General features: G+C 47.7%; 1 protein-coding gene across 2 annotated transcripts in view; it reads left to right on the top strand.

Annotated features, from left to right (window-relative positions):
* The window catches only part of LOC309361767 (UDP-N-acetylglucosamine--peptide N-acetylglucosaminyltransferase 110 kDa subunit), an 89869-nt gene that overhangs the window by 49417 nt on the left and 18898 nt on the right, over positions 1-21554 (top strand). For both annotated transcript variants that reach the window (XM_081896907.1, XM_081896908.1), the window contains exons 11-17: positions 7607-7708; positions 8364-8543; positions 11735-11893; positions 14180-14269; positions 17392-17517; positions 19900-20070; positions 20183-20299. In XM_081896907.1, coding sequence (XP_081753033.1) covers positions 7607-7708; positions 8364-8543; positions 11735-11893; positions 14180-14269; positions 17392-17517; positions 19900-20070; positions 20183-20299 — 945 coding nt within the window. The remainder of the gene's footprint in view (positions 1-7606; positions 7709-8363; positions 8544-11734; positions 11894-14179; positions 14270-17391; positions 17518-19899; positions 20071-20182; positions 20300-21554) is intronic.

Genomic DNA, 21554 nt, shown 5'->3' with positions numbered 1-21554 from the left:
GCAAGGTTAAGTGCAGTAATAAGGTACCAATCAACTGGAAAATAAAAATATAATGGAAATGGTTTGAAGATTATGTGTTCAAGTACTGCTCAAAAACTAACATGTTGATATGTTTGGTTTAATGTTTGTAAATCTGGTTTAATAATAATAATAATAATAATAATAATAATAATAAATAGTAAGTTAAAAGAGTTAAGAAATATAAACTTAGATAAAAATTGCAATGTGAGTGAAGTCACATGGGTATTTGGGTAAATGGTGAGTTGGGTATAGGGTTATGTAATGGTTCTAGGAGGTTGCTCGTGCGTACGTTGTCACCACTCCTGGCTAGGCTACCTGGTTGAACCCTTTCTGTCTGGATAGCCTCTCACTCGTGGCTGTTTCAGTCACTGGCAGAATCCGTCAGTGGGCGTTTCTTGAACTTCTTCCAGCAAAGAAGTTCTTTGATGCCAAGTCTCCTCCTACTCTCCCTGTGCGGAAGTCTTCTGCGCAGGGAGGGTGTGGGCAGCGGAGGACCCGTGCTCTCTCCGCTGGTCTCCGGCGAGGAGTCCTGGAGCTTCATCTCCGATTCCCCCATCTGCCCCCCTTCTCCACTGGTGTTACGCTGATTTCCTTCCCCAGCAGATGGGCTGCCTCTCTCCCTACTGGGACCCTCTCCAGCATCCCTCTGGAGCCTTCCCTCCGCATCTGGCTCCGATGGCAGTTCCCTGACATCCACCTCCCCCCCCAGGACCCTCTCCACCCCTGGCCCGACCTTCCAATTGAACCTCGTCCCTTTCCTCGGCCGACGATATAGGGAATCCCCTGAAGGAGCTGTCGCCCTCCGCTGAGGATTCAAAACCCGCTTCCCACCCGCTCTGATCTCTTCCCGCGGGGTGGGCCTCCCAGTCGGATTCTTCTCCCTCTGACGCCTTCCCTCCTCTTCGGAGGCAGGAAAACCCACGAAGTCTTCTTCGTCGTTTGTGGTTCCAAATTCTTCCTCCCAGAATCTCGCTAGTGGTTTTGGTTTATCTGGGAACAGGCTGTGGAATTCTTCCACCAGATATCCATCATTGATCGCCTCAGCCACGTGTTTTCTGACCTGGGTTCTCCCTCCCAAGCTACCAAGTACTCCACCTGGCGCCCTCGCCACCTTGAATTAAGTATTTCCGTGGCTTGGTTGTGATGTTCCCTCTCCTCTACCCGCGGGTGGGTGGTGACTCCTCCCTCCCGCCGCGGAAATTCCCGCCCCTCCCTGTACGGTGAGAGTAGGGACCTATGGAACACCGGATGTATCTTCATGCTGTCAGGCAACTTGAGCTTGAATGCCACAGGGTTCACCTGCTGTGTTACCTCAAAAGGTCCCAGCCGCCTTGGCTGCAACTTCTTGCACCCTCCCTTTAGGGGTAACCCTTGGGTTGACAACCACACCCGGTCTCCCACCCATATGGTCTCCCCCTCCCGACGGTGCTTGTCTGCCTGCCTCTTGTAAACTTCCTTGGCCTGCTCCAAGTTCATCTTGAGTTGCTGGTGCAAGGCCTCCATTTCTTCCACAAACTGCTCTGCCGCAGGTACACTCCATCCTTCCTCCCCCCTCTCCGGGAAGGCCCTGGGGTGACACCCATAATTGGCCATGAACGGGCTCATTCCCGTGGACACATGTTCAGCATTATTGTACGCAAATTCAGCCAGCGCTAGTTTCTCTACCCAATCGTTCTGTCTCTCGCTGACGTAGCAGCGCAGGTATTGCTGGAGTATACTGTTCGCTCTCTCTGCTTGTCCGTTGGTTTCCGGGTGTCTCGCCGTCAAGAAGCCCACCTCGACCTGCAGCAAGCTCATGAGCTTCCTCCAGAACCGGGAAGTAAATTGTTTCCCGCGATCCGAGATGACCCTCGAGGGAGCCCCATGCAGCCTGAAGATGTGATCCACGAACAACCTGGCAGTTTCCTCTGCCATCATCGCATGTAAGCAAGCTATGAAATGGCACATTTTCGTCAGTAGATCGACTACTACCATGACTGCTGTCTTCCCCCTTGACTTGGGCAAATCTGTCATAAAATCGATGGACACCACCTCCCAGGGTCTTCCTGGCGTGGGTAAGGGTTCCAGTAACCCTGTGGGGGCAGTCCTCTCCCCCTTTGCCCTCTGGCAGCGGTCGCACCCCCGTACATATTCCCGTACATCTTCCCTCACCCTTGGCCACCAGAACTGCCTGGTGACGAGCAGCATGGTTTTGTCCTGTCCAAAGTGCCCAGCTGTTGGGTTGTCGTGGAGTTGTTTGAGTACCTTCCCCCTCAAGGTCTCCCCCGGTACATACAGCGCCCCCTTATAGTACAGTAGCCCTTCCTTTTACTCAAACCCTCCCTGGTTTTCCCTTCCGTTCCGGAGTTCCCTGATTTTCATTTGAGAGAATGCGTCGTTTCTAGTAAGCCCGGCCAGTTCTCGTTTCCCAACCAATGCTCCCCCACACACCCATCGGTTCTCGGGGAACACGTGTCGGATCTCCGGCGGTCCCTCTCCTTCCATGTACTCCGGCTTCCGGGATAGAGCATCTGCTCTTACGTTTTCCTCTCCCGGCACATATCGGATCTCGAAGGAAAACTTTGAGAATTCCTGTGCCCATCGAATCTGTCTCTGGTTGAGTACTCACACGGTCCTCCAGTATTTCAAGTTCTTGTGGTCAGTACAAACCTGGATCTTGTGCTGTGCCCCTATTAACAGATGTCTCCATCGGCGAAACGCTGCATAGATTGCAAGCGGTTCGTGGTAATACACCGTGTAGTTTTGCTCCGACTTGCTCAGCTTCCTCGAGAAAAAGGCACACGGCCTCCAGCCCTGCTGGGCCCCTGGCTGCAAAAGTACCGCTCCAATGGCTCGGTCTGACGCATCGGTCTCCAGCCTCATGGGCTTCTCCAGATCAACGTGCAGGAGCTGCTCTTCCGAAGCGAACGCCTTCTTCAGTCTTTCAAAGGATTGCTGGGCACTTTCTGTCCAGGCAAACGTCTTCTTGCTACTGAGACAATCTGTGATGGGCGCTGTCAAGTGGGCGAAGTTTTTGATGAACTTCCTGTAGAAGTTGCTGAACCCTAGGAACCTCTGCACGTCCTTCCGGGTTTTGGGGGCCTTCCATTCCAGCACTGCCTGCACCTTGCTTGGGTCCATAGCTAGGCCCTTGTCTGACAACTTGTACCCCAGAAACTTGACCTCTCTGGCGTGAAATTGGCATTTTTCCAGCTTGACCCACAACTGGTGCTTCTGCAGTCTCTTTAGTACTTTCCTGACATCTCTGACATGTTGCTTCTCATTGTCCGAATAGATTAAGACGTCATCAAAAAAGGCTACGCAGTTCTTGTACAGCAGGGGCCCCAACACGTAGAGCATGAATGCTTGAAAGCAGGCGGAGCCTGACTGTAATCCAAATGGCATGGCTAAGTACTCAAAAGCCCCCAGGGGGGTGAACATGGTGGTTTTCCATTCGTCCCCCTCCCTTATCCTAATCAAATTGTACGCTCCCCTGAGGTCCAGCTTGGTAAAAACTTTCCCCTGCCTCACCCGTGTTAAAATGTCGTCAATCCTAGGCATTGGGAAGGTCACGGGTTCTGATACCAGGTTTAACACCTGGTAATCTACGACTAATCTGGGCTGATTAGTCTCCTTTTTGTCCACAAAGAACACCGGACTGCCCCCCACCGCCTTTGATTCCCTTATGAACCCCCTCTTCAGGTTATTGTCAATAAACTGCCGTAACTCCTGCATCTCCCGGTCAGATGTGGCATACAGCTTACCCACTGGCAGCTGAGCCCCTGGGAGTAAGTTGATTTGGCAGTCAAAGGGCCTATGGGGGAGGTAGTCTATCCGCCTCCTTCTCGCTGAAGACTTCCTTCAGGTCAGCATATTGTGGTGGCACCTCCCCTTTTGGCTCCACAGCCAGCCCAGCCACCCTGGCCATTGTCATCCTTGGGTTCTCCCCCTCCCAGACAGTGTTCCAAGCAGTAAGCTGACCCAAAGGTGACTGACCGATGATGCCATGACACTACTGGATCATGCAGTGCCAGCCAGCTCATCCCCAGTATTATTGGGGGTCCTGCCAGTGTGGCCACGTGAAAGGCAATGGTCTCCGTGTGCCTGGAAACCCTCATTCTCATTGGCGGGGTTTGGTGTGTCACTCCCCCCCCCCCAGAAGTTCCCTGCCATCGATGGTGGTCACTTGCAAGGGAAAATCCAGGGGCAGCAGGTGGAGTTGGTGCTCTAGAGCGAAGTCCCTACTGAAGAAATTGCAGGAGCTGACCGAATCCAGCAGCCCCTCAACTTTGACTGGGTGCCCATTCGGGAGTTCTAGCACCACTTCTATGGCTATAGCTGCCCTGGGAGGGTCAGGCTGGGGCACTTCTATTGGTTGCTGGCCTGGCTGCTGCCCCCGCTGGTTGGCAGCCAGGCGTTGTCGTTTCCCTGTGCCTGCCCTTCCTCCACTTTCTTCTCGCAGCCAGCAGCCCCCACCATCCCTTGTCAGGCCTTTGAGGGCAGACCCTGGCAAAATGTCCTGGCCGTTGGCAGAGGAAACACATCTCGTGGTTTTCCAATCCTTCCCCTCCCTCTTTCGACCTTCACTGGAGTTTGAAACCTAGCGCGCAGGGGCGCCATCTATTTCCATTGGCTCAGCCGCCTGGGAAAGCTGTCTCGGTATTTCAGGAATGCGGTAGTCATGGCAACGTTCCCCTCTCACTTCGCATTTCTCCTGAGCCCGCGCTTCCTGCTGCACTCCAATCGCAAGCACAGCCTTGGTCAGCTGATCCATCGACTGTGGGAGGGGCGTGCGGGACAGCTTGTCCTTCACAGTTGGGGACAACCCCTCCTCAAACAACATTTGTATCGGTTCAGAGTCCAGATCCCACCCGACCCGGTGGATCAACATCGCAAAGCGCAACCAGTAGTCTCTAACTGACTGGCTCCCCTGCTTGCACCCCATCAGTTCCCGCTGAGTCACACTTTGCTCCACTTCACTGGAATACATCGCATTCATTGCTTGGAAGAATTTCTTAAGGTTCTTCAAGGCATCATTTTGCGTCGCCATTAGGGGCCTGATCCATTCGCGTGCCCCATCCTCCAGATGCCCCACAATGTAGGCTACCCTCTCCCCGTCATCAGCAAAGTCATTATGCTGCAGTTCCAAAGCGTACTCTATTTCCGTTCGGAACGCGTTGTAGCCCTGGGGTTTCCTCCCAAACTTGTGTACCAGCCCCGGTACCTTCCTTTCGATGGGGGTGGGTCTGACCTGTGCATCCTGAGTCCGTCTTTCGTCCAGCCGCGCCGTCAGGAGAGCTACATGTGGTTCCAAGTCTCGATTCCTCTCTATCAGACTTTGCACTCCAGCTGCTTGCTCCGTCTCTCCGGCTGCCCTGGTTTGGCTCATCGTGCTGCCTCTCTGGGGCTCTGCACAATCAACGTTGGTGACTGACGGATTGCTGTAATGGTTCCAGGGGTTGCTCGTGCGTACGTTGTCGCCACTCCTGGCTAGACTACATGGTTGGACCCTTTCTGTCTGGACAGCCTCTCACCCGTGGCTGTCTCAATCGCTGGCAGAATCCGTCAGTGGGCGTTTCTTGAACTTCTTCCAGCAAAGAAGTTCTTTGACGCCAAGTCTCCTCCTACTCTCCCTGCGCGGAAGTCTTCTGCGCAGGGAGCGTGTGGGCAGCGGAGGACCCGTGCTTTCCCCGCTGGTCTCCGACGAGGAGTCCTGGAGCCTCCTCTCCTATTCCCCCATCTGCCCCCCTTCTCCACTGGTGTTACACTGATTTCCTTCCCCAGCAGATGGGCTGCCTCTCTCCCTACTGGGACCCTCTCCAGCATCCCTCTGGAGCCTTCCCTCCGCATCTGGCTCCAATGGCAGTTCCCTGACAGGTTAGATGTGGGGAATCCATATATGTAATGTATAGTGTTGAAAATGTACGGCAACTAGCATGTAAAATGAAATAATAAATAAATAGGGGGAAAATAAAAATGGCAATGTGAAATATTATATAGGAGGGTGAGGGGCGGTGGAGGGAAGCCACAAGGGTGGTTTTAATGTCTGAAATTTTGGGTGGTAGGGTAATACGAATTTTGTTTTGTGTCTGTGTGTTTGTAAATAAATTTTTAAAAAGGAAAATGAAAAAATTGCTGTACTTTTAAGCGTGTCAGGTGGGTTTTTTTACTTTGAAATAAAAATGGGGGGAGGTCTTATACGGGTGATTGGGTGGGTGAATGGCTCATTTTCTTAAATATAAGCCCCCCAAAATAGGGTGGCTTATATAGACGGAAAGTATGGTGGAGTTCAACACCCAAAAATCTCACTGTGACTTCCAATCACCCCTATGTCACATTTCCGATGGCGCCCTTTCGCTCGTCTCTCCTAGATCTCAAAATACATTGGTTTTGTCATATTTCCTGCTTTCCTTTGTCAATCCACACCTGCCAAAGAATTTAAATTTTCCCAACATTTTTTTTAGACCACACATGTCCAGCGTGTGGCCGGGGAGTGTAACCTGGTTTACTTACTGGGGCAAACGCCCCCCCCCCCCAAATGCTCAACAACTTCAATCCTAAAAAGAGCTCAACAACCTTGGGGTTAAATTCTAAAACAGCTCAACAAATTTGCCCTGCCCTCATGCCAAATCTGGCCCTCTTTGGGAAAATTTGGGCACCCCTGTAATTTAGACAATACAGTCCTATCTCGGGTTAAATATGCTTCAGGATGAATATTTTTGGGTGGCGCTCCACAGTGACCCAGAAGTAACGGAGCACGTTACTTGCGGGTTTTGCCGCATGCACTGACGCTCAAAATGACGTCATGCGCGGAAGCGGCGAACTGCGATGTGCAGATGCGGGTTGCATTCGCTTCAAGATGTGAACGGGGCTCCGGAACAGATCCCATTCACATCTAGAGGTACCACTGTACTCTGCAAATGTCCTGTTCTCTATGAAATGTTTCTTCCGAAACCTCTCGTAATTCTGTCTGTATTATAATATTATTGCTAATTCTGCGTATTTTAGCCTTTTTGCTGGCTACGCCAACTTAGTAGGGATGGGATTCTCCTTTCCATCCTTTGTCTATTAAGATTCTTGCTGCGGCTATTGTAGACACTGTGACTTGCCGTTGTTTTATAACCATTTATTGTAACAATCATTTATTCTATGATCAATTACAATAATCATTCATTGTAATAATCATTTATTGTAGGTTTCTGTTGAATTTTTACATGCTGATACTCAATATTATTCTATAGCTTGGGGAGGCAAACTACGGCCCCATGGCCTTCTCAATCTGGCCAGGAGTTGGCATGTTTTGACATGAGTATAATGTGTCCTTTTATTTAAAATACACCTCTGGGATGTTTGTGGGACATAGGAATGCGTTCCTTTCCCCCCCCTCCCCAAAATCTAGTCTGGCCCCCACAAGGTCTGAGGGACAGTGGACGGCCCCCTGCTGAAAAAGTTTGCCGACCCCTGTTCTATTCCAATGATTGTTGAATGTTACTTTATAAGTCCACCAGGTGTGGATCATCGTGCCTTCTGTCTGTTCTTCATCTTTGGTTTTGATGGTTGAGGAAAAAAGCTAGTGGCAATTGCTGAAATGTCCCTCCCTTTCTAGGATTCCGGAAACATCCCAGAGGCAATTGCTTCGTATCGCACCGCCTTGAAACTGAAGCCGGACTTTCCTGACGCTTACTGCAACCTGGCGCACTGTTTGCAGGTGAAGCAGAGTTTTCAGCATATTAAGGGCCAACATTCCCAGGGTTTCCAGCATTTGGGAACCGAGGCGTTTGAGTCCCAAGGTACCATGGTAATGGTAAAAGCGTCACCTAATTCAGGAATTGTCCAATGTCACCTTAGAAACCAACTCAGTTTGTTCTGTGTCTAAGCTTTCATGTGCAGGCAGACTTCTTCAGATACACTGAAGCGGAAGTCCCCACACCCTGATATTTAGCGGGAGGGTGGGGCAGGGTATTTCTCTGAAGGGTACTAGGACTCAATCGGTATGGTCAACCTGTGGACGACTGTGTCTCATTACATATCCTAAAACTATTTTAGGTCATCTGCATGTATCTGAAGAAGTGTGCATGCACACAAAAGCTTCTATCAGGCATTCCCAACCTGCGGGCCCCCAGATGTTTTGGCCTAAAACTCCCATGATCCCTAGCTAACAGGACCAGTGGTCAGGGATGATGGGAATTGTATTCTAAAACATCTGGAGGGCCGATGGTTGGGGGTGCCTGGCTTATACCAAGAACAAACTTTGTTGGTCTCTAAGGCGCTACTGGGCAATTTTTATATATATTTTGACTTCATCAGACCAACACGGCTACATACCTGAATCTAGAACCCTGGTTTTCTTTGCCCCCTTTCAGATTGTCTGTGATTGGACCGATTACGACGAGAGAATGAAGAAGCTTGTCAGTATTGTGGCTGACCAGCTGGAGAAGAACCGGCTCCCTTCGGTGCACCCCCATCACAGCATGCTGTATCCGCTGTCTCACGGCTTCCGAAAGGCTATTGCTGAGAGACATGGGAACCTTTGCCTGGACAAGGTGGGTCTATGCTGTGAAGAGATGTGTGCCGCTCCGTTCCGTCAGAGTTTGAATGCATGTGGGCTTTGGATATATAATAATATATAATAATTTATTATTTCTACCCTGCCCATCTGTCTGGGTATCCTCACCCACTCTGGGTGGCTGCCAACCAAATATTAAAAACACAAGACAGCATTAAATATTTAAAAACTTCCATAAACAGGGCTGCCTTCAGATGTCTTTTAAAAGTGAGATAATTGCTTATTTCTTTGACATCTTATGGAAGGGCATTCCACAGGGCGGCCGTCACCACAAGAAGGCCCTCTGCCTGCTTCCTTGTAACTTGGCTTCTTGCAGGGAGGGAAGCACCAGAAGGCCCTTGGGAGAGGGACCCTGGTGTCCGGGGTGGAGATGCTCCTTCAGGTCTACTGGGCCGAGGCCATTGAGGGCTTTCAAGGTCAGTGCTTGGAAACGTACTGGGAGCCAATGCAGATCTCTTGGGACCGTTGGTATGTGGTCTCAGTAAGACTGGATTTAAATCCTTTATTTTACAGAAAGGTTCAATCTTGCTGGCATTCTCTTAATATTGACAACCAGAGGAAAGTTTCATCTGCTGGGCTGTTTAGGGCTTTCAAGGTCAGCACCAACACTTTGAATTGTGCCCGGAAACGTACTGGGAGCCAATGCAGGTCTTTCAAGACTGGTGTTATGTGGTCTCTGCGGCTGTCCACGGTCCCCAGTCTGGCTACTACATTCTGTGTTGTTGTTTTTAAAAAACAATTTTTATTAACAGGCCAATCACATCAAATCACATTAGTTCTAAATCACATTAGTTCCCAATCATACAGCCGAATTTTAAATTTTTGTTGGGGGTACCCATGCATCAAGCTCCGAACGAGTCCAAACATCACTTATATTGCTGCTGTAATTAAACAGTTCTATCCAGTTCAATCCAGATAGTCCTTTATTACTTTCTTCACCATCTTCTTGTTATCGTCTATTCCTTTCTTTACGATCTCTGATAATTTTCACAAACAGATTGAAAACAGGCATCCTCTGTGTGGGTTTTGTACTCTCCAAAGATCATATCGCTCAGGGACAGCCGCTGTTTAACGCTTCCATTAAAAAAAATAATTAATCTTTGGTCTGTCCTTTACTTTTCTCAGACTTGCCAAATATATCAGGAGGCTCTGTCAGGTCAAGATTGCATTCCAACAATCCTTCTCTTTCCAATGGTCCTGATTCTCCTCCCCCTGTCCTTCTTTCTCTGGCAAGCCTGTCTTGGCGAGACGCCATTTTTTAACTGCGTCATAAAATTTTCCTCCGTTCTCACCGTTCACCAATCCTCTCTCCGGCTATAATCCATCCCACACAGTTCTTGAATTCCTGCTTGTGATTAGTAAAACGCAACAATCTTGTTTCTATCAGGGGTTGAGGGTTATTAATATCACATTGTGCAAAGAAAAAAGTTTTTTCCTCCACCCCCCCTTCATTCCAAACATACAGTCTCTTAATGGTGATTCATCAGAAGATTTACTTATCCGTCCATCACTCCCGGTCATAGAGATCCATTAATCAGCAGTCTTATCTCTCGAGCGTTACTTGATGTATGTGCTTCAGCTTCATTCCATTCGTATGTTTCCAATTATAATTCCGAACTGAAGCTAACCAGCACGCGCTGATTGGAATCGGCGTCAGGAAGATCTGACTTCATCGAGGGCTCATGCCAAGTGACCGGCACCTCCATCTCTCGGATCAAGAGGTGCATTGTGGACACCGCTGGCAAGGCAGCCCCCCATCTCCTTAATTACCTCGTATGGGTCAGAGAGATGTTATTGTCGGCCATCCTCCAACGCGCCACCTGGTGGCCCCTGGCTACCACATTCTGGATTAATTGCAGTAAGGTAGCCCCACATAGAGCACATTGCAGTAGTAGTAGTCCGTGGGCAGGGAGGGTCTTATCCTGCATCCCAGATGGAGCTGCCCTGGACACAGAACAGACCTGTGCCTCTATGGGTCCAAAATGACCCCCAGACTGTGCAGCTGGTCCTTCAGGGGCACAGTTGCCCCGTTCAGGACCAGGGAGTCCCCCCCACCCGCCCACACACCACAGAACTTCAATCTTGTCAGGATTCAACCTCAACCAGTTAGCTGCCATCCATCCTCCAACCGCCTCCAGGCACCCGCGCAGGAACTCCACTGCCTTTGCCGGCTCTGATTTGAAAGAGAGGTAGAGCTCTCTATCAGGCTTCCTCAACCTCGGCCCTCCTGATGCTTTTGGCCTACAACTCCATGGTCCATAGCTAGCAGGTCAGGGATGATGGGCACTGTAGTTTGAAAACAGCTGGAGGGCCAAGGTTGAGGAAGCCTGCTCTATATTGGCGCCAATGGTTGTTAAGCGAAAAAATTCCAGGGTGAGTGACTCCTTGACAGCCTAGCTCACCGGGGCACTTGTCCCCCATGGGTCCATGCTGTCAGTAAAAGGATGAAGTCCCAGCCCGGTAATTTGGAGCAAAACAGTGGTCAGTAGACCATGATTCTTACTGTTGCACCACAGGTCTGCCCAGGAGTAAGAACCCCAAGCATGGGGCGATGTCAACTTTTAAAACTTCCTTCTTCCCCCCCGGAATACACTTCAAGCAGCATCGTTGATACATCATTACTACATCACTAGCACATCACAAATGGGGAGGGGTATACAAGGGTTATGCATTCAATGTGAGGTCCCTTTATCAGACCCCTTAAATCTCCATCATTGAAAGAACAATAAAACTCTTGACACGTCCTTTCCCACTGGACTTGTCTGGAGATGGGCATTCAGAACACCTGCCTTGCTAAACTGCCTTGGCGGATGTCTATGGTTGCCCCCTTGGTCCCTCCCTCGGTGGGGTGCCATGTATGTGCTCTCAGGCTTGGGGAATTCTGGCTGGATGCCCTGTTGCTGCTGCCTACATGACTTCCTGCTTCTTGGCTCATGGAGGGAGGTGGAGCCCAAATTCGCCTTCCTTTCAGGGTTCAAATGGCGTCGGAATGAGGAGAGTTGGTTAAAGCATAGATTTTCTGCGAATTCATAATGATAGGTGTCTTTCTTGAGCTGTCAAGTCAAAGGTATGTATATTTGTAACATTGGAACAACTTCAGAGATGTGGCCTCATGTACCCCCCCCCATGTCATTTCCGTAACCCGGCTTTCTTGAATCCCCTTGCCAGATCAACGTGCTCCACAAGCCGCCTTACGAGCACCCCAAGGACCTGAAAGGCAGTGAGGGCCGGCTCCGCGTTGGCTACGTGAGCTCTGACTTTGGGAACCACCCCACCTCCCATCTCATGCAGTCAATCCCAGGCATGCACAATTCGGACAAATTTGAGGTGAGGTGCACAAGAGGGCAGCCGTGTGAGTCACTGAGACTCTGAATCTTGGGGTCATGGGTACGAGCCGCATGTTGGGCCAAACGAATGAATACAGCCTAGGACTGCCTCTCCTGGTATACTCCACGGAGGATCTAACAGTCTGCAAATAATAACATCATAGAGGTCCTGGGCCTCAGGGAGATTAGGCTGGCCTCGACCAGGGCCAGGGCCTTTTCGGCCTTGGCCCCGGCCTGGTGGAACTCTCTGCCACAAGAGATCAGGACCCTGTGGGATCTGACATCTTTCTGCAGGGCCTGTAAGATGGAGTTGTTCCGCCGGGCCTTTGGTTCATCCTGACTCCCCTTCTCTTTTTGTGTAAGAACTAGCATGAAAGAGGCCTCCCAGCATTCTCACAGGCCCATATAAGAGCAGCGCAAACAGTTGGGCCTGATGAGTGTTTTACTGTTCCCAACCCTAATCCTGCAGAAAGCCATCTAATTGGATTTGAAATTGATCCTGACTTGTTTTCAGGAGGTAATTTCGTTATTGCTTGATTTTATACCAGTGTTACCTATTTGGTGTTAGCCTCCCTGAGCCCGGATTCGGACGGGGAGGGCAGGATACAAATAAAAGTTTTTATTATTATTATAATTATCATCATCATTATCCTCTTAATTTGCGTCAGCCTGGTCTTAATTTGCTTGTAGCAATAAAACAATGAGATGATCTTCAAGGAATAGAAATGAAAAATCAATTATATCAAATACATTTGAGGGTTTTGAAACGAGAGTGGACCTTATTCTGACTGCCCCAGCTCAAAACCTGGCCACCTTTGCCATCACCTGCTCCTCTTGATCTGCCAAGAGAGAGGACTCTGGGGTAGTGCTTGGGCAACCCGGAACGGGCAATAAAGGAGGGGTAATCATCTCACGACAAACCTAGACAGCATCTTAAAAAGCAGAGACACCACCTTGCCAACAAAGGTCCGTATAGTAAAAGCTATGGTTTTCCAAGTAGTGATGTATGGAAGTGAGAGCTGAACCATAAAGAAGGCTGATCACCGAATAATTGATTCTTTTTAATTATGGTGCTGGAGGAGACTCTTGAGAGTCCCATGGACTGCAAGAAGATCAGATTCTTAAGGAAATCAGCCCTGAGTGCTCACTGGAAGGACAGATCCTGAAGCTGAGGCTCCAATACTTTGGCCACCTCATGAGAAGAGAAGATTCCCTGGAAAAGACCCTGATGTTAGGAAAGATGGAAGGCACAAGGAGAAGGGGACGACAGAGGACGAGATGGTTGGATAGTGTCTTCGAAGCTACCAGCATGAGTTTGACCAAACTGCGGGAGGCAGTGGAAGACAGAAGTGCCTGGCATGCTCTGGTCCATGGGGTCACGAAGAGTCGGACACGACTAAACAACAACACAATCATCTCCTCAAGGCTTTCTATAAAGCACATGCACCACCGATTTGGTGCTACCATCTCTGCAGGAACATGAGCGTTTCCCATGTGGAATCTGTCGGAATCGTCCCTCGAGTCCAGTCCAGGGCGAGACATTTGATCTTGCGAGGTTCAAAGCTGTCTGCATTTTGGGATTGCTCGGTGATGCAGATCAGGTGCTGGAGAGTCGAAATGGGATGGTGGGAAATTTCCCGATGGCAGTCAAGTTGTTCTGACACACCGACAGATTAGGCACTGACAGATTAGACCAGGCATCCCCAGCCTTCGGCCCTTCAGATGTTTTGGACTGCAATTCCCATCATCCCTGACCACTGGTCCTGTGAGGTAGGGATCATGGGAGTTGTAGGCCAAAACATCTGGAGGGCCGCAGGTTGGGGATGCCTGGATTAGACTGTTTGCTTGACTAAAACCCAAAGTCAGTAGCTGCTGTGGGGATAAGCCACAAGAGGGAAGCTGTTGGGCAAAGATTCCCACATTGCAGGGGGTTAGCCTAGATTAGCCTCGAGGCCCTTTCAAACTCCCTAGTTCTATGATTCTATATTAGCAATTGCTTCATCATGGAGGAAAGCTGTGATGGTTCATGCGCTTCGTAAATTCTGGCCTTTTCCTGCGATGTTTGGGAAAGATGGGCTTTGTCTACTGTTTTTCGGCCTGTGTCTTGCTGCGCCTCACATGCTCCCTGCTCAAGTGACCCTCAAATGTATTTTATACAATGGACTTTTTATTTCCATTCTTTGTATATTGTATTGTTTTATTGCGATGCCCGACGCGAATAAAGATTCCTCCATTCATTCAGTGACTCTGGTCAGCCTCAGTTCTAAGCAGTTCCTCTCTTTCCTAGGTCTTCTGCTATGCCCTCAGCCCCGACGACGGCACAAACTTCCGGGTCAAGGTGATGGCTGAAGCAAATCACTTTATTGACTTATCTCAGGTGAGAGCTCTTTCCCCCCTGTATATCCTAAATACGCTCTTGCCCAGGCAACCTTTTCCGGAAGATATTTGTCATTTTGAGGAGTTTAGCGAGCTGATATAATAATAAGAAGAAAAATAGGAAGAATAAATTTTATTTATACCCCGGCCAAGACCAAGCACAGGGCGGCTAACACCAAATATATAATACATTAAAAACACAAAATCAAACGATTGGTTTAAAATACAATTCAAATCACATTTAAAATCAAAATAAAATTCAGAGATACGGTCATCTCTTCCTGCCTCTGTTTACTTCTCTGTCTTTTGCTAAAGCTCTTTGATGGCAGAGAACAGCCTTTTAATGCATAATCTGGCAGAAGGAAGAAGCTATAATGCAGGATACCATCTGTTCTTGGATCTATACGCTGTTTGGATGAATGTGCAATATAAGAAGAGGGGGCTAAATCATGAATAATATGCACTAGTACAGTGTTTCCCAAACGTTTTTGGGCAACGGCACACCTGTTTACTGAAAAAAAATCTCGCGGCACACCACCATTAAAGCCCCGCCCCGTGACGTCAGCGCGCAGCGTCACGCCGGGAGGGACGCACAAAAGTGAAAGTTTTTTCCCTCCCCCTTGCTGGGGAACCTCCAAGCTTTGGGGGTGGGAGGAGGCAGCAGAGCGAGGGACTGAGGGACGGCGGCAACTGAGGCGGCGGCGGCTGAGGCAGAGCTGGGAAGGGGGTTTCCAGGGGACACGGCAGCTCCTCGAAAGGCTTCTCTCAGCTGCGCTCAATCCGCCTCGGAGAGGATTTCCCCTCCGGTCCCATGCGTTCGTTTGGGGCATCGCTCCGGCTGCTCCCTCTCCCGCCGCGCAGGAGCGATGCCTCTCTCTGGCTCTCCCTCCGCGCAGGCTGAGGGAGGGAGGGAGGGGCGCGTGTGACCCGTCTCTGCTGGGAGACCAAACCCAGCGAGGCAGAGTCGCGCGGAGGCGCCCAGGCAGCGCTGCCGGCTGCGAGGAGGAGCGCCAGGCAGCAGCAGGAGGCGCGGCCTCTCCTCGCCGCCGCCGCCCCGCCTCTCGCCGCCCGACTCGCCCGCCTCCCTCCAGGCATCTCGCGGCACACGAGGCAACGTCTCACGGCACACTCGTGTGCCGCGGAACACCGGTTGGGAAACACTGCACTAGTAGATTCTTCAGGTATCTGAAGAAGTGTGCCTGCACATGAAAGCTTATACCCAGAACAAACTTAGTTGGTCTCTAAGGTGCTAAAGGTAAAGGGACCCCTGACCATTAGGTCCAGTCGTGACCGACTCTGGGGTTGCGGCGCTCATCTCGCTTTATTGGCCGAGGGAGCCGGCGTACAGTTTCCGGGTCATGTGGCCAGCATGACTAAGCCGCTTCTGGCAAACCAGAGCAGCGCACGGAAACGCCATTTACCTTCCCGCCAGAGGAAGGTACCTATTTATCTACTTGCACTGGCATGCTTTCGAACTGCTAGGTTGGCAGGAGCAGGGACCGAGCAACGGGAGCTCACCCCGTCGCAGGGATTCAAACCGCCGACCTTCTGATCGGCAAGCCCTAGGCTCAGTGGTTTAGACCACAGCGCCACCCGCGTCCCTCTCTAAGGTGCTACTCGACAATAATATATATATATACATAGAGAGAGAGAGGGAGAGATGTATACATATAGAGAGAGAGATGTATAGATATAGAGATATATTTCGACTGCACTAGCTAGTGAGACAAACCATCCAGGCTAGCGATCAATAACCTATAAATCAGATTTTTGGGCATAGCTCGGAAAAGCATGTCTGAACTCATGGCCGAAGCATTGTGCAACCGGGGGGGGGGGTCACTTAGCCGCTTCTCAGTGGCTTCCCAGTGGCAGGTCGAAGTTCTTGCTTGGTAATGTATATAACAGGGTGGATTTGATTTAAATCACTAGTCGGTGTCCAAACTCTTTTCAAGGAGGGCCAGATTTGATGAAGATTTGAAGTGAACATGCGCAAGGGCCAGCCAAAGTTGTTGAGCTTTTTTTAGGATTGAAAGGATCTCAGCCTAGCCCTTGCCTTTGCGCTGTAAGCCTTAACTCTTAACAGTAATTATTAGCCTAAGCCTAACCCTATCTCCAGCCTTAGCCTTTGCCCTAATTCTAAACCCTAGCCCCTAAACCTAAACCTAAACTACATTTCAAATGATTCCTGGTTGCTCTCAAGTCATGGGTGCAGAGTAGTGCTTCAGATACCCTGCCCACTTTTTGTCACGGAGCACGTAGCCCGAGTATGGCAATCTGGCCAAAACAGCTCACTTTCCTGCAGTGTGGGATTCTGCAAAAGCAACGGCAAGTGCACTGTATGAGGGAAGGAAGCTCAGAAGGACCATTCGAGGGCTCGGACATCATCGCCAGGTTGTCAAGTCAACCTTAGCAGATGTACTACTACTACAGTGGTACCTCGGGTTACATATGCTTCAGGTTACATGTGCTTCAGGTTACAGACTCCGCTAACCCAGAAATAGTGCTTCAGGTTAAGAACTTTGCTTCAGGATGAGAACAGAAATTGTGCTCTGGTGGCAGCAGGAGGCCCCATTAGCTAAAGTGGTGCTTCAGGTTAAGAACATTTTCATGCTAAAGCTATTTTGGGTCATCTGCATACCATCCCTTGCTTTTTCAGTTGTTAACAGTCGCCAGCAGGTTGACCATACCCACTGAATCCTACTACCCTTCAGAGAAAATCCCCAACCCACCCTCCCACTATACAGTGGTACCTCGGGTTACATACGCTTCAAGTTACATATGCTTCAGGTTACAGACACTGCTAACCCAGAAATAGTGCTTCAGGTTAAGAACTTTGCTTCAGGAAGAGAACTGAAATTGTGCTCCGGCGGCAGCAGGAGGCCCCATTAGCTAAAGTGGTGCTTCAGGTTAAGAACAGTTTCAGGTTAAGTACGGACCTCCGGAACAAACTAAGTACTTAACCTGAGGTACCACTGTACCACTACTTTATTACTTAAAGTACCCCACCCATTTGACTGGGTTTCTCCAGCCACTCAGAGCGGCTTACAACAAGAGATGAAAAACACATTAAAACATCAGCCATTCAAAACTTCCATAAACGTGCTTCTAATGTTTGTGTTTTAGGTCCCGTGCAATGGCAAGGCGGCTGACCGCATTCACCAAGACGGCATACATATCCTGATCAACATGAATGGCTACACCAAAGGAGCCCGCAACGAGCTGTTTGCTCTCCGGCCAGCACCGATCCAGGTAAAGGAAGTCACAGTGAAATGTTCATCATACAGTGATCCCTTGATTCTCAAATTTCATCTGTTCCGGAAGTCCATTCCGAAACCAAAGTGTTCCCAAACCAAGGCGCGCTTTCCTATAGAAAGGAATGCAAAAGGGATTAATCCTTTCCAGACTTTGAAAAACAACCACTCAGCCATTGAACATGAATTTTATTCTCTAACAAGACCATTGATCCATCAAATGAAAGCAATCATCAATGTTCTGTACTATAAAATAAATAAGACAGTATGGTAGATGATAGAAATTTTTTTAAACAAAATTCTTGCCTGCACTGATAATAGTCATTGTTTGGATGGGGGGCTTCTATCCGTTTCCGCAGTCACACGGTCCATCCATTGGTCTATCCATCAGTAGCTAAAGTCATTGTTTGGATGGGGGGGGTTCTATCCGTTTCCGCAGTCACACAATCAATTCATCAGTAGCTGAACTGGGTCCACACAGTCACAAAAACAAATTGACCGAAGAACAGAAACGCAAAATAGCAACATCAAAAGCACCAAACTTAATCTGTTCTGGAAGTCTGCTTGACTTTCCAAAAAATGTTTGAAAACTGGAACGCTTCCAGGTTTTCAGAGTTTGAGAACCAAGGTACCACTGCATGCCCAAAATATTCTTTACCGTAGTCGTAAGATGTTAAGGCTGTGATGTTAAAAAATGTGATTAAGACATTAATATTTACAACCAGAGGAAGGTTTCATTTTTGGAAGAATAAATTTTCAGAGTGGTTTTGACAGTCCTATCAAAAATGACTGATTTGATTCTATTTGGACTGCTTTTCTGCTGTACTTGATTGGAAGGAGAAAAAGACTCATTCCCTTCATACCATTTAAACAATTTAAGTAAAAGAATAGCATTATGGCATACGTATCCATGTTTGTTAACGGATGTGGTTAAACAATTTTTTTTAAAAAAAAAATTTAGGCTGAGTTTCTGCACACATGGAAAACTTTAAACAAATCCTCCTTTCAGAATGGCTTTCGATGGAACTTAAACAAAAAATCTTTAGAAAGATTTTTCCTCCCAAAGAACTTTATTTTAAAAATCCGCTTTAAATTGAAAAAATCCGATTTAAGAAAATCCTTAATTATGTGATCAACTATCTTGTTTTATGCGGCCTTTTTGTAGATCTTGCCGAAAGACACGGTCCTCTTTAAGAAGGTGGGGTGTGGGTTTTTGGTTGTTGTTTTTTGCAAACTCTGGATATCTTGTCAGAGGCCTTCCTCTTAAAAAAGAGACTGCATAAATTTAACCCAAGCTTAATTTTTGGCAATTTATAGAAGAAGATTTGCACATGGACACTTCCTTTTTTGTCAAAATAAGCGTATGTACCGTATTTTTTGCTCTATAGGAAGCACATTTTCCCCTTCAAAAATGAAGGGGAAATGTGTGTGCGTCCTATGGAGCGAAGACACCATAGTCCCGCGACCCTCTCCCGGCTGGAGAGGTGACGCGCGGCTATGGCAGGAGCCTCCATAGCGCGTCACCTCTCCAGCCGGGAGAGCGCGTGTGGGGCTAAAGAAGCCATATCCCCGCGATCCTCTCCCAGCTGGAGAAGTGACGCGTGACTATGGCAGCAGCCTCTCCGCTGCGCCTTTCTGCTGCTCCCAGACCTGCTCTTTGGGGCTGGTGGTGGGCTTCCCCCCGCCAGCCCCAAAGAGCAGGTCGAAAGGAACCTGAAGCCTGGAGAGCGAGAGGGGTCGGTGCGCACCAACCCCTCTCGCTCTCCAGGCTTCCAAGGTAGCCGCCTGAACGCACCTTAAACGGCACCTTGTTTTAGAGCGGGAAAACAAGAGGGGGGAAATTCTCCCACTCTCTGCGCAGCGCTTCCTGCCGCTTCACTGAAGGGGTGCTGGGCAGAGAGCAGAAGAATTTTTTTCCCTTGTTCTCCCCACTCTAAAACAAGGTGCGTCCTATTGTCCGGTGCGTCCTATGGTGCGAAAAATACGGTATATTATTTATTCATTTAGGTAACCAAGTTGGTCTGACACAGTCAAAATATTATTACATAGTGTATCTGAAGAAGTTTGTTCTTTATATTATTTATATTAATATATTTATATTATATCATATCATATCATATCATATTATATTATATATGTTATATTATATTATTTCAGTGTATCTGAAGAAGCGTGTACGTACACAAAAGCTTATACCAAGAACAAACTTAATTGGCTACTGGACACACTCTCTATGTAATTCTTGAATAAGTTTTTATAAAAAAAGAAGCTCTGGATATTTTGCCTCGATGGGCGGTGTAGAAATAAATTATTATTATTATTATTATTATTATTATTATTATTATTATTAATTAACAACCCTCATTTGTTTGCCTTCCAGGCAATGTGGCTGGGCTACCCGGGAACCAGCGGGGCCTTATTCATGGATTACATTATCACTGACCAGGAAACATCCCCGGTGGAAGTGGCGGAGCAATATTCAGAAAAACTGGCTTACATGCCCAATACCTTCTTCATTGGTGATCACGCCAATATGTTCCCGCATCTGAAGGTATTTGGGAAGAGGGGAACAGCCTGCTTCGTATCCCGGTCTTTTTTTCTTGGAAAAAAGCCCAGATCCAAATTGCCGTGTTTTTCAGATGTATTATATGTCTTTCTTTCAGAAAAAAGCCGTCATCGACTTTAAATCGAATGGTCACATCTACGACAACCGGATTGTTTTGAACGGTGTCGACCTGAAGGCATTCCTCGACAGCCTGCCTGACGTGAAAATAGTGAAGGTCAGGAAAATCCGGGCGTGTGTAGGTGGTTTTGGAGTCTAGCTCTCAATAATAATAATAATAATAATAATAGTGGTAGTAGTAGTAATAATAATAATAAACGTATTTGTATCCAGTCCGAAACTGGACTCAGGGCGGCTAGCATCAAATACATCACATTAGTATAAAATCAAACTATTATTATTATTATTATTATTATTATTATTATTATTATTATTAAATTTTTACTGCAAAGTAAATACATCAAAACTAAAGCATACATAAAGAATAATATCCAATAAAACAGAAAGAAGGGAAAAGTAAAGGAGGAAAAGAAAAAAAATGCAAAGAAAAGTAGAGTCAAAGAATAAAGAAAAGCATATTTCAATACAATAAACACTGATTTACAAAATAATAATAATAGACTTCCATCACTCTCACAACCCTTCCTTTCACCTTTCATATTTTACCTGTATTTCAGTATTATTTTCATCTGAATATATAAATGTGTATATATGTATATTTCCCCTTTTCCATTCACCAGGTCATTCTAGACACAGCCAAATTTTTACATTTGAACCTTCCTCCTGGACTGTATTCATTGGCTTTAGTCTTATTATATCCGTCCATTTGGCCAGTTCCAAATATTCACATAATTTATATAGCCACTCCTCTTTGGTCAGTACCTGGTTACCCTTCCAGTACTTCGCAACTAGAATTCTTGCCACTGATGTTGCATACAGAAAAAATTGAGTTTTTTCTTTTAGAATATCACTGTTCAATATTCCCAAAAGATATGTTTCTGGTCTTTTACTATGTGAAGTTCTTAGTAACTTTTTAAAAAATCAAATAATAATGAAATTACCTCCTAAACCAGGCTTCCTCAACCTTGGCCAACCTGCTGTTTGGGGACTACAATTCCCATCATCCCTGACCTCTGGTCCCGTTAGCTAGGGATCATGGGAGTTGTAGTCCCAAAACATTTGGAGGGCCGAGGTTGAGGAAGCCTGCCCTAAAAACAAGTCAGGATCAAATTGAAATCGAATTAGACGGCTTTCTGCAGGCAGGATGGATATATCATTGATGAAGTCAAATGAATTAGAGTAGTAAATAAGGAGATGGAATATAATGGATTGTTATAATTACATGCAAGAAAAGAGGGCAAAATATGGAAACTGGGGTGGGGTGCGGAAATCCAAGGGGTTTGTTTAATCCCAGTATTGTATATATGGAAAATGTTTGGAGTGTATGGAAATAAACATAAAAGATTGAAAAT

The sequence above is a fragment of the Podarcis melisellensis genome (assembly GCF_964234715.1).
Source record: "Podarcis melisellensis genome assembly, chromosome: Z".
Classification (NCBI taxonomy): Eukaryota; Metazoa; Chordata; class Lepidosauria; order Squamata; family Lacertidae; genus Podarcis; species Podarcis melisellensis.
Note: the sequence above shows the minus strand (reverse complement) of the source record. Positions and strands in the feature narration are given on the sequence as shown.